At 41.9% G+C, this 12,127-nt stretch overlaps 1 protein-coding gene across 1 annotated transcript in view; it reads right to left on the reverse strand.

Annotated features, from left to right (window-relative positions):
- Positions 1-8,615, reverse strand: part of ATP8A2 (ATPase phospholipid transporting 8A2) — a 979,867-nt gene extending 971,252 nt beyond the window's left edge. The window contains exon 1 of the mRNA XM_082246766.1: positions 8,490-8,615. Within this exon, the coding sequence (XP_082102892.1) occupies positions 8,490-8,532 (43 nt within the window). The 5' untranslated portion in view covers positions 8,533-8,615. The remainder of the gene's footprint in view (positions 1-8,489) is intronic.
- Positions 8,616-12,127: the final 3,512 nt, after the last annotated feature.

The following is a 12,127-nucleotide window of genomic DNA, read 5'->3' on the forward strand; positions in this document are numbered from 1 at the left end:
TACGAGCTGGAACTCCGCTTGTAGCCACATTTTTTTCCATCACACACTTGAACTGAGAACCACTCATGCCTAGGAATGCTATGGGGCAACATTAAGTTTAACAAGAGACTATGCTATGGGGCAACATTAAGTTTAACAAGAGACTATAATAGTTTTTGGTCAATTATTTTAATACCCAGCTATCAAAGAGTGGTTGTTTGCAGTAAATAATATCTACAACATGGAAGAATCTATTGCGATAGCCTCAGATAGAATTGAGAAATTAAACTTGGTGTGGACTCCATGGCACTTATTTAGATACTCCAAAGATTATGAACGTCTGACAGAAGGTTGAATGCAACCTTGGCATTATGTAATATCATTGTTACTTGTATCTCCAGAGACCTACACAACCTAGTCGTATCTTACCCTGACTAGTTTACGTTACTAGACATAACAGACCATACCTACCCTGAAATACAGCTGTCACTTCTGATCAGATGATTATCCCACAGACTACTCTACCTTTTTCCTATGGATCCCTATTTCTTGCTCTTTATCTTACCACGCAGTTTTAGAATTGCTTAGTAAAGTTTGTTCTAGCTTTCAGATGTTTATATGAGTCTTTACATATCTCGTGGAAGATCTCTAATTCAGTTGTTATGGAGTTCTACACGAGATGTCCTTCATTATCAGAATGTACTAAACAATGGACTTTTTCTGTTATTGTGACATACACCCAACGTTGTTGTTGTCCTTGTTACTTCCACTGACTCATTTTATCGTTCATGTATTGTTATATTGATACTTGTACTTTCAATAAACTTGAGAAAATTGTGAAAAAAATATATTTTTAACACTTACTAATACACACTAATCATCCTTTGAAAATGTTCTCGCTTGGCAATGTATGACATTGTGTTAATATAATTTTGTAACAGTTGCTGTACCGTTCCTGCTGTCGGCCTGCACATAAAGCAGCTGGCCTTGTAGGTACCAGAGATAATGAAAAATAAAATTATTACATTCCTACCAGCACAAACAGTGGGTTATAATTACAACAGTCTACTGTATTTGAAGACACATTTCTGAATCCACAGTACATTGTTACCAAACCTATTTCAAGAATTATTTTATTATTATTTAGAATTATTTATTATTATTATTTAGAAAATATACAGTGGCTCTAAGGACAACACGCAACATAAGGTCTTATGCATACAAATTATATGAATATAAAAATCCTAGTTTTAACATTGTATCTATATTCTAGCTGTCATTTTCCTGAAACAAGCTAGAAAATTAAGGGAAGAAACTTGTGGAGTAATGAAACATAATCACCTTGCTCAGGCAGGAAAATTGATTGTGTCTTTGATAAGACCCCCATCCCTCTGCTCCAGTTATACTCACATTGTCAGTGCTCTGTTATAGCCCCCTTTCTGCTTACCTCAACTTTGAGTGCCTTTTGGGAGAACTGGGCCCTCAAAGTCCCACAAGAATGCACTATTGCAATGGGTTGAAATGTATTCTTGCAGGTTATAGAGCACCAGCTCTCCTAGGAGGCAGTTGTAAGGCATAGTGACTGAGCTTTTAATAGAAGGTCTGCATTAAGACACAATTTTATTTTGAGATTGCAGCTTGAATCATAAACTGTTTTTTTCTTTGCTCGAAAGTAGCTTTGCTTCCATTTAAAATATGCCCTTGACCAAATCTTACAGGTCAGTTCACCCAAAACTGATATTTCAGGTTTTGGCAGATGCTGAAGATTTAAACCAATTTCTTAAGTCTCTTGAGGACTCTATTGATGAGATTCCTGCATTTGAGGTCCTCGGTTGGAATTTTTAACTTGAATTAACACTATGGGGAATACAACACAATATAGTGGAACACATAAAGTGGGTGGAATCTCCCAAAACACCCAAATAAATAGGAGTCAAAAATATGGCAGGCACATCTCTTTGCTTCACCCAAAAGAGAAAGTTCTGCTGTTCTCCCCTCCCTCCCTCCTCTGCAATATTTGGCACATTTTTTTGGGAATGGGGAAGCGAGTATTTGGTTTTTACAGATATCCTCTCCCACTCCCGTTCAGATTGCCAAGACAGATAGCAAAAGTTCTCCTCTCCTCCTCCCTCCCCGCAGTCTTCTGGAACACATCACGGGTCCTAGAAGACCGAGGGACCATTTACAAAGCACAGCGTGGCTCACACATGCAAGCAGCCGGCTGTGAAGCCACAAGCTTTCACAGCTGGCTGACCACAGTTAAGATGCCTGTGCCTGGGGCTGAAGACGGTGGAAAAAACGGATCAGGTGAGTTTATCTCTGGATCCTGGAACAGGTGAGTGTCTGTTTATTAAAAGTCGGCAGCTACAGTTTTTGTATTTGCTGACTTTTAATTTTTAGAAATATGACTGGAGCTCGTCTTTACAACCGAGAAATAACTAGGAACTGAATCAGCCCAGATGGCACAACCTTTAGATAAAATAACTTTTTTGGGTGGACAGACCTTTTAATTGTATTTGTGTTTTAAGTGAAAATCTGCGTCAGGTCTTAAGACAGATAGGGGTGCTACTTAAACCACTTTAAGACCGGAAGGATTTGCCCCTTAATGACCAGGCCCTATTTTGAGATTCGGCATTGCGTTACTTTAACGGACAATTGCGCGGTCGTGCGATGCTGTACCCAAAAAAAATGTACGTCCTTTTTTTTAGCACAAATAGAGATTTCTTTTGGTGGTATTTGATCACCTGTGCGATTTTTATTTTTTGTGCTAAAAACAAAAAAAGAGCAACAATTTTGAACAAAAAAAATATATTTATATATATTTTTCACATTCTGCTATGACATTGTCAAAAAAATATTAAAAAATCAAAATTTTTTAACATTTTAGGCCAATTTCTTTTCTGCAACATATTTTTGGTAAAAAAAAAAAAAAAAATCGCAATAAGCGTATTTTGATTGGTTTGCGCAAAAGTTATTGCGTCTACTAACTAAACCAACTAAATAAAGATTTATATAATTTTTGTTTTTTTTGTTTTTTTACTAGTAATGGCGGCGATCTGCAATTTTTTGCGGGACTGCAACATTGCGGCGGACAGATCTGACATTTTGTGACACTTTTGGGGGTACCAGTGACATTACTACAGTAATCAGTGCTAAATATATGCACTGTTACTGTAATAATGACACAGGCAGGGAAGAGGTTAACCCTGTGGGTGATTAAGGGGTTAAATGTGAGCCTAGGGGAGTGATTCTAACTGGGGGGGCGTGGCTTCTGACCATAGAGACATGTGATCCTATCTAGAAGGATCACATTGGCTCTATGACCATTCCAGGGAGTAGAACGGTCGGCTGTGTTTACAACAGCTGCCTGTCCTTCTCTCTCAGCGGGGAACGATCACGGGTGTCAGGCGGCAATCGGAGCCGCCTGACACACACATCGGCTTCCCCGCTGATGATGGGGGGTGGGAGTGCACTGCCGGAAGCGCATTACAATACATTGTTTTGCCTGTACGAGCCACTCTGCCGCCGTATATATATATATATATATATATATATATATATATATATATATAGTAAATGGTCGGCAGGTGGTTAAATAAGGGTGACCACTGACTTTCTCTTGGAGTATATTGATGGAATACCTCTGGCTACTTCCTGAGTGGATCGAATTTGCATCTGTATTTGCAGCTGTGCCACTATGAAAGTGCAGTTTCATTAAAATGCAATTTCATCTTCCAGGGAATTTTCTTTCTGCTTATAATGAAAGACATGTACTTGGCTTCAGTTCACTTTTATAGGTCTAGTGCACTAACCACCTCAATACCAGCATGTTTCTTCATTTCCAAAAAACATGGCAAAGAATAAGATCTTCTTGGGGTGTCTGCTTATAATAAAGACGCCATTTCAGGAATGTTGGTACTGTACTAGCATTTCTTTTCGTACATCACGGGACACAGAGCCATAACATAACATAACATATGGGTTATATATAGCCACCTACAGGTGAAGGACACTGGCAACCAATCAGAAAGGATGTCCCCCTATATAACCCCTCCCACACAGTAAGTTTTTTCGCGAGTATCTAAAAGGTGAAGGTCACGATGGAGAGTATCTACACATTTATTTCAAGGTAGAAAGAAGATTATGCTACATACCCAAATCAAAGATCATTTTTTTATATATATTTTATGAAAGTAATGGAAACTTTTCAAAATTTATTTTTAGAAAAAACAAAGTGTATTTAACAAACACTGACCATTCACACCAGCCTGCACATGGAGACGCAGGTGGCCATTGTGTTGGGTCGGTGAAGGGCAGTGTTTTGCATTGCTATAACACAAAGCACAGTTTATCTTTTGACTTTCCTATTTTTTAAACTTTATTTTTTATAAATTCTTTATTTAAAGGTATGCCAAAGATATAACAACTGTATCATAACACAGGATCATGAAACTCAGTACAAAAATCTAAGTCAAGCACCTGAAGGAACGTCCGCACGGGGTGATCAGTAGCGACCCCCGCAGACCCCTCTCATTCGATCAAGAACAAAATTTGAGATAGATTTTAAAATATCAGGCACATAGAACAACATCCCTTGTTATATAATATATGAAGGCAGAAAGAAGAGGATGACCCATGGGCCCCCATGCAGGGCCACGGCCCCCACCGGCAACCATCTCCTTGCCGGTATACGGAGACAATGAATCCCTGCACCCCCGGGAAGCCACGTGGACATTCGAGGCGTTTCCTTTGTCAACCTTTGAGGGTTAACATTGAACTATATGGCCCTCAACTTGAATGACAGTCAGACCAAAGTAGTTCATGAACTACTTTGAAGTTGCTACAACTTTAAGTCCCGCATATATGAATGGTTATCATTGGAAAACATGGGGAACGGCTTGTCATCCTACTTTGATGTCCAAAGTTGCATGACAAGTTATACAAATGGGAATGGAACCTAAGGCAAGGGCACATAGAGAACAGTTGTCCACACCAGCGATTAAAACTTGACAGCAATTTGATATTTTGATATCTTCTTCACTTCACCCAAAATTAAAAGAAAATAAAGTTTTGACTACTAAAAACAGACTTTGGCATGATCCTCACTGGGGGATGGTGTAAGGGACTTTATAGAGAGAAGGCACAAATTTCTGTTTAGGTCAGTTTGTTGGCAACCATACCTTTGGCTGTAAAAAATTGATCTGTGGTACTGTATAAGGCTATATACAGCTACAGCTGGGCACTCTCCCTGACAAATAAACAGTTTTGACAATATGTGATCAGCAAGCAGAAAATTGTGGCAATTTATGGGCAACAGTGACAATATCTGGGCAACAAAGGGCAAAAAAGTTGTGACATAAATGGCCAACAAACAGGAAATCATGACAATATGTTGGCAACCAATGGGCGATCTTGGCAATATGCAGCCATCAAAAGGACAATTGGGTCAAAACTTTGCCAACTAATTTGCAATTGTGTCAATAAATGGACAAAAGTGACAAGAAACAAGAATAACTATTAGAGTCCAGTATGCCTCCACGCACCCCCCTTATCCCTACAACTAGCACTGCCAGTGGTCTCCAGTGGCCAGAAGGAGGAGCTAGAGAGATGTTCACATTTCCCATTGTCTCTCTCCTCCTTTGCAGCATCAGCTCTTCAATATTTGTCAGGAAGTTGGAGGGAACACCCAGCAGCCCAGAGACCCACTAAGAAAATTGATTAGCAAGAGTCTCTAGGCCAACTATGAAGAGTTCCTAGCTCTGCTGCTCATTATTAGGATACATTGTTGGGTACAAATTAAGGACCAACTGCTATGGCTCCGATGTCATAAGGATGCTGCTGGTGGTTCTATTCACTGCATAAACCAAAGAAAATGGCAGTTCTAATTGTGTGCGCATAATCAAAGAAAGATAGAAGAGTGACGACAGAAGAAGATCAAGTGGTCCATCAAGTCTGCTCCATTCTTTTAAATTATGTAACTTTTTTGTCTGAGCATAGATCTGTGTTTGTCCCAAGCATGTTTGATCCCACTTACTGTTGATTGACTCACTACCCCTGCTGGAAATCTATTCCCAGCATCAACTACTCCTTCAGTAAATATATACTTTCTAAGATTGTCTGTGAATTTTCCTCCAGTTAGTTTGAGGCCATGACCCTGTGTTCTTGATCTTGGCTTCATATTGAAAATACTGCCCTCCTGATCCATATCCACCCCCTTGATTTATTTAAAGGCTTCAAGCATGTCTCCCTTTTCCCTGTACATAATAAGTAAGTCTCTCCTGATATGTTCTAAAGCTGAACAAAAAAAGGGTTGATTGCTTGTTTTTGTCTAGGGGAGAGATGAAGTGAAATATACTTACTTCATGCTCCCCGCAGAAGACTGTTCCTGTAGCTCCTGCATCAAAACCATTCCCCCTATCCTGGTCTTATGGTCTTGAGCAGTGGACTGTTCCTGACATCATCAAACCCAAAGCAAGATCCATAGACCTGCTTTGTTCATGAGCCATGAGCCATGACCCATGTCCACAGCCATAATTGCCAACAATGGGCATGTGAGCATCAGAACTGGACCACAGAGTAATGGAAGAAGATGGCCTGGTCTGATAAATTCAAGAATGGTTTTGGAAAAACAACAACGACTTTAATGTGTTGACTTGGCCTCCAGATTCTCTAGATCTCAATCCAGTAATAAAAATATTTTAGTTAAATTAAAATATGAATCTTTAAATAGGGACACTAGTTCTGGTGCCCTGGGGGACCCCAAGGAATTCGGCTAATTTGCAGGGATTTCCTCTCACTTCCTGTTTTGGCTATGGAACAGGAAGTGAAGAGAAATCTCCCCAATGGGACACAGATGGCAATAAAAAAAAAAAAAAAAAAAAAATGACAGTGGTTATAGCCCTCCCTTACTAACAATATATATATATATATATATATATATTTATATGTGTGTGTGTGTGTATATATTTTTCTTGGTAAAGTACATCTTACTGAATGACACTTAGCCATACTTCACATTGAATGCAGCTTTCAAATCGTGCAACTTCATCTGAAATCGCACAATTTCAAAGCTGCATGTCAGTGTGACTTGGAAGACATCTGTGCGGCCTCATGCACAGATATCTATGCAAGTCGCACCTGAAAGCACGAAAAGTAGCGCAGGAACTACTTTTTCAAATTAATGCGGCACCACAAAGTCGGCGTCCCACCGATTTGAACACTGCCATTGCCGACAATAGGGTGTGACTTGTCATGGAATTTGACCTGTCTTATCGCATGACAAGTTGCTATGGTGTGAACGGGGGCTTAGACCCCGTTCACACAGGGGCGACGCTACTTGCTGGGGCGACCTGTTACCTCGATGGGACATGCACGGACTTCATATCATTGAAGTCAATGCAGGTCGCCTCCAGGTCGCCCCAAAGTAGTACAGGACCCTTTTTCTAAGTCGGAGCGACTTGTGTCGCTCCTATTAGAACAGGTCCTGTGCTAATCAATGGCAGGCGACCCACCGCGACTTGTCAGGCGACCAAGTCGCCTGACAAGTCGCGCTAGTGTGAATGGGGACTCAGTTTAATAAAGCACTGTGTGTTATAAACCATTGCAATAAAATAAACAGAATATACAATTTAGGCTAGGTTCACACTGCTGCGATCGGATTTTGATCCAACTTTCAGTGCGATTATGTACTGTAACTTGGATAAAGTTTGTATAGTCTATATGTGATCAAAACCACATCAAAGTAGTAGAGGAACCTTTTCCAAAATCACACCATGCTGAGTTGCATTGATTAGAATGGGTAATATTGAAAACAATGTGATTTCCATTGTCTTGCGGTTCAAGTCACATCTGCAATCGCACTAAGGTGAACGGAGCCTAAAAATTATGCTTTCTCACTGTAGCATTATTTGCAGATAGTAGCAAACATAGGTGAATCATTATTAAATGACGCATACAAAACGCTTCAGGTGTGTTAGCACACCGCACAGAGGTAAGCACCATGTAATGGTATCTAATGAAGAAAGAGCTCGGTATGTTTAATACTATTATATAAATATATAAAAGCATCCAATGTTCTGCCATCCCCCCCAGCACAGAAAGCTGCTGACTTGAACACATGTGCTGAATGGTGCAGCACAACAATGCTCTGAGCTGACAGCTCTGTACCTGGCTATGGCTGCACTGTCATGTGTTCCTCCTATACAATTACAGAACAGATGAGTCAGGGAACATTGACAGCTAGTGATCCTCCAGGCTAGAGTGACAGCTGTGTGCACCACCCCTACCAGGGTATGACAATGATCTGATGACATGACACTCAATGCACAGCATTTGCTGCTTTATACAGGGACAGGGCACTTTATATTATAGACAGGATTATGCAGACAGAAGAGGCAGATGGATGGAGATGCAGAAAAAACAATGCAAACAGGGAGTCATCATGCCATTATTCCACCTAGATCTCTCTCCTCCTCCGATCACTACCCCCCCAATCTTAAAGAGACACTTACCCCCTGAGGAGTGGATCTTCTTTGATTTCCTCTGCAAGGACATTGTTTTTAAAGAGGCTGCAGTAGACCAGGAAATGTGGATGAGGATACAGTACACCTATCTGCAGAGAGCTGCTAATGCATCCCTCCCAGCCACACACTCACTGACAGGCAGGGAGGGAGCACACACACACAGGAAGTCATCCATGCTCCAGAGGGGAGAGCAGCCAGCCTGGGCTTATAGGCTTACACTCACTGCACACAGGTATTAGCCTGCTAAATGCAAAGCACAGCAGAACAGGCCTTACGTCTGCTCAGAATTGTTAGGTGCATAGGGATGGATTTTATCCAGGGAGATCTCTGTAGCTAGATCAGAAAATCCTAATTTACACATTGATAAATGTTATTTGACATGTTTTTATTTGCATTTGCTGTGTAGGTAGAGATTAGATAACATGTTATACAGTTAAAATAAAAAGATTAAGCCTAAATTCACACTAGTACTGCTTCATAATTGTGCGTTTTTATAGCACATTATGTTTTTGATGCGTTTTCATGCTTCGTGCATTTTATTTTGTAGGGGGAGGACTATATTTTATACACAAAACTCAATTGAAAACGCATAAAAAATGAATGTATGTACAGTATGTTTTACATGTGCTTTCCATACAGTCCCACTGAAGTGTATTGGGCAAAAAAACCTACTGCACTGCAGCAAAAGAAGCGCTTGCACCTTTTCAAAAAATGTGCTGCATTGATGTGAATAAAGACCATAGAGAATAATGTTATTTTCATTGTTATGCATGACAGCAAATGCAGGAGAAAACACACTAGTGTGAATGGGAACTAAAGATGAACTCCAAGGCTGGATTCACATCACATCATTTCATGAACACGCACAAAATTGCATGGGTTGCACATGCTCACAAAAAGCATGCCACGCTTGCAGTGCCATTTATTATTAATGGCACCCCAAACACAGTAAAACAGACATGGATTTTTTTGGCAAACGCATGGTTAAAAACTGTGCAGTGCTCAAAGTTCAAAAAGGCGTGTGAGCTACTTTGTCACACTTGAAATGAATGGGCTGCCCTATGCATGTAGCACAACAATGGGCAAAAAGCGCATATGCGCATACTATAGTGTGAATGCAGCCTTACAGGGACATTAAGCTTTTTTTTTTTTACTTACATGTGGTAGTATGTACTGCATAATTACCGTATGACAGATTTACCTATCAAGCAAAGCCCCCACCAATCCGACAGGTCCCAAGCTCTTCAGTCTTCACACAGTCTTCCCTCTGGGCTCAGTCTGTCCAGCCAAATGGCCAGGCCGCAGTGACGTCGCTCCTGTTTATTTGCACAGTCACATCATCGCCGCACAGATTGGGTGCCGTACATGTCCCCTGAGCTGCGCATGCAGTTCGTAGAGATAAGGCCATTCTGACTGGCGGCTGACGATCCTACCCTGGGTAACACTGTCTCGCCCCATCCACTTCACCCTCAGGACTAGGAACTGATGTGGAGTTCTACAGAGACTTCAAAAGATTAAAAAACCCCAATCAACCTTTCAAAATTGATCAACCACCTCCTGATTACCCCCCCCCCCCTCCCCAGACATTTACTGACCCCCTTTGGATCCCAAGACATCTTATCACCTCTTTGGATAGTCTGATTGACCTGGGGGTTAATAAATACCGCATGTGATACTGCCATTATAACCCTGGTGATAAATATTGCATGTTTTTTACTCTCTGGTCCGTTTGTGAATCGGACTTAAGAGCTTTTTAAACTAAATTTACCGGCGCATTTTTCATTTTGCGGTAAACACCACAAAATCATTTTTTTTTATTTTTTTTTATGAATTGGACTTAATTTACCGCATGCAATAATTTATGCCAATGAGTCACGTGATCACCTTAGCGCACATGGTAAATGTTAATGGATTGACCCTATTGAGACAAAATGGGACCCTAGCAGCCTTGCTTTCGTACTCCCACCTCTTAGACTGACATTAAGGATAAAGATTATGTGGGCAGACCGCTCGCCCTGTATGTGGGGGTACCTCTCGCCCAGAGTGCGCTCATCGGTGCTTGGGACCAGGCGGGGAATGTGAGAATCAAACATTATGGCGGTTCCCAGACTTAGAGGTGAGACTTATACAGTATGCAGTAGAAGAAGCACAGAGTACTTCTGTAAAAAAAACTGTACCGTGTATGAACACACTGCAACTGGAAGTAGGTTGCATTTAGGAGGGGCGCGCAGAGCGGCGATCGGTGATGCGAGGTGTCAGTCTGACTCCCTGCATCTCCGATCTCGGTAAAGAGCCTACTAATGTAGGCTCTTTACCATGTGACCAGCCGTGTCCAATCACGGCTGGTCACATAGTAAACAGGAAGAGCCGTTGATCGGCTTTCCTCAGTACGTGCCTGACAGGCATGAGTAAAGGAGCGCCGATCGGCGGCTCCCCTGACGGGGGGGGGGGGTCGGCACTGGTAATCAGATCATTGATTACCAGTGCAGACCCTCGGGGGGTGGTGCCACTAGAACCACCAGGGATGCCCACCCATGACCCCAGGGATGCCCACCCATGACCCCAGGGATGCCCACTATGGCCACCAGGGATGGCAATCAGGGCTCAGGGAGCCCCCCATCGCCCTCCCCATCAGTGCTGCCTGCCAGTGCCCTCCCTATCAGTGCTGCCCACCAGTGCCCATCATTGCCATCTATCAGTGTCGCCCACCAGTGCCCATTATTGCCCACCAGTACCGCCTATCAGTGCCCATTGGTGCCGCCCGTCAGTGCTGCCTATCAGTGCCCATCAGTGCCCACCAGTGCCGCCTATCAGTGCCAATTAGTGCCCATCAGTGCCACCTATCAGTGCCCATCAGTGCCACCTATTAGTGCCCAGCAGTGCCGCCTATCAGTGCCCAGTAGTGCCGCCTATCAGTGCCCACCAATGCTGCATATCAGTGCCACCTATCAGTGCCACATATCAGTGCCGCCTATCAGTGCCACCCCATCAGTGCCTCCTCATCAGTGCCTGTCAGTGCAGTCTCATCAGTGCAGGAAAAAACATATTTATTTACAAAATTGTATAACATAAACAAAAAAACTTTTTTTTTTTCCAAACTTTTCGGGCTTTTTTTATTTGTTTAGCAAAAAGGAAAAAACCCAGAGGTGATCAAATACCACCAAAAGAAAGCTCTATTTGTGGGGGGAAAATGACATAAATTTGGTGTAGGTACAGTGTTGCATGACCGCGCAATTGTCATTCAAAATGCAAAAGCGCTAAAAGGGGAAAATTGGCCTGGGCAGGAAGGGGGTGAAAGTGCCCTGTATTGAGTGGTTAAAGGAGCAGTGATTTTAATGATGCTTAAACTGAAACAATGAAAATGAAAATTCCATTCAATTTAGTGCCTAGGGTTCCCCATAATTTACCTGTGAAGTGGCGCATCTGTACTGCGAATAGAACCTGCTGCAGCAAAACTGACATATATAAAGAAAAAAAAAGACATTTAAATTGATTTTTCCTGTGTCAGGAACCATGAACCAGACTGAGACAGAAAATGCAGTAAAATCACACCTTTAACCTCTTCCTACCAGGCCACTGCATATAAACGGCTGGGTGGGAGCTTCCTCCTTCTTAGTGGACGTTCC

The sequence above is a fragment of the Pelophylax lessonae genome (assembly GCF_965119305.1).
Source record: "Pelophylax lessonae genome assembly, chromosome: 2".
Lineage (NCBI taxonomy): Eukaryota > Metazoa > Chordata > Amphibia > Anura > Ranidae > Pelophylax > Pelophylax lessonae.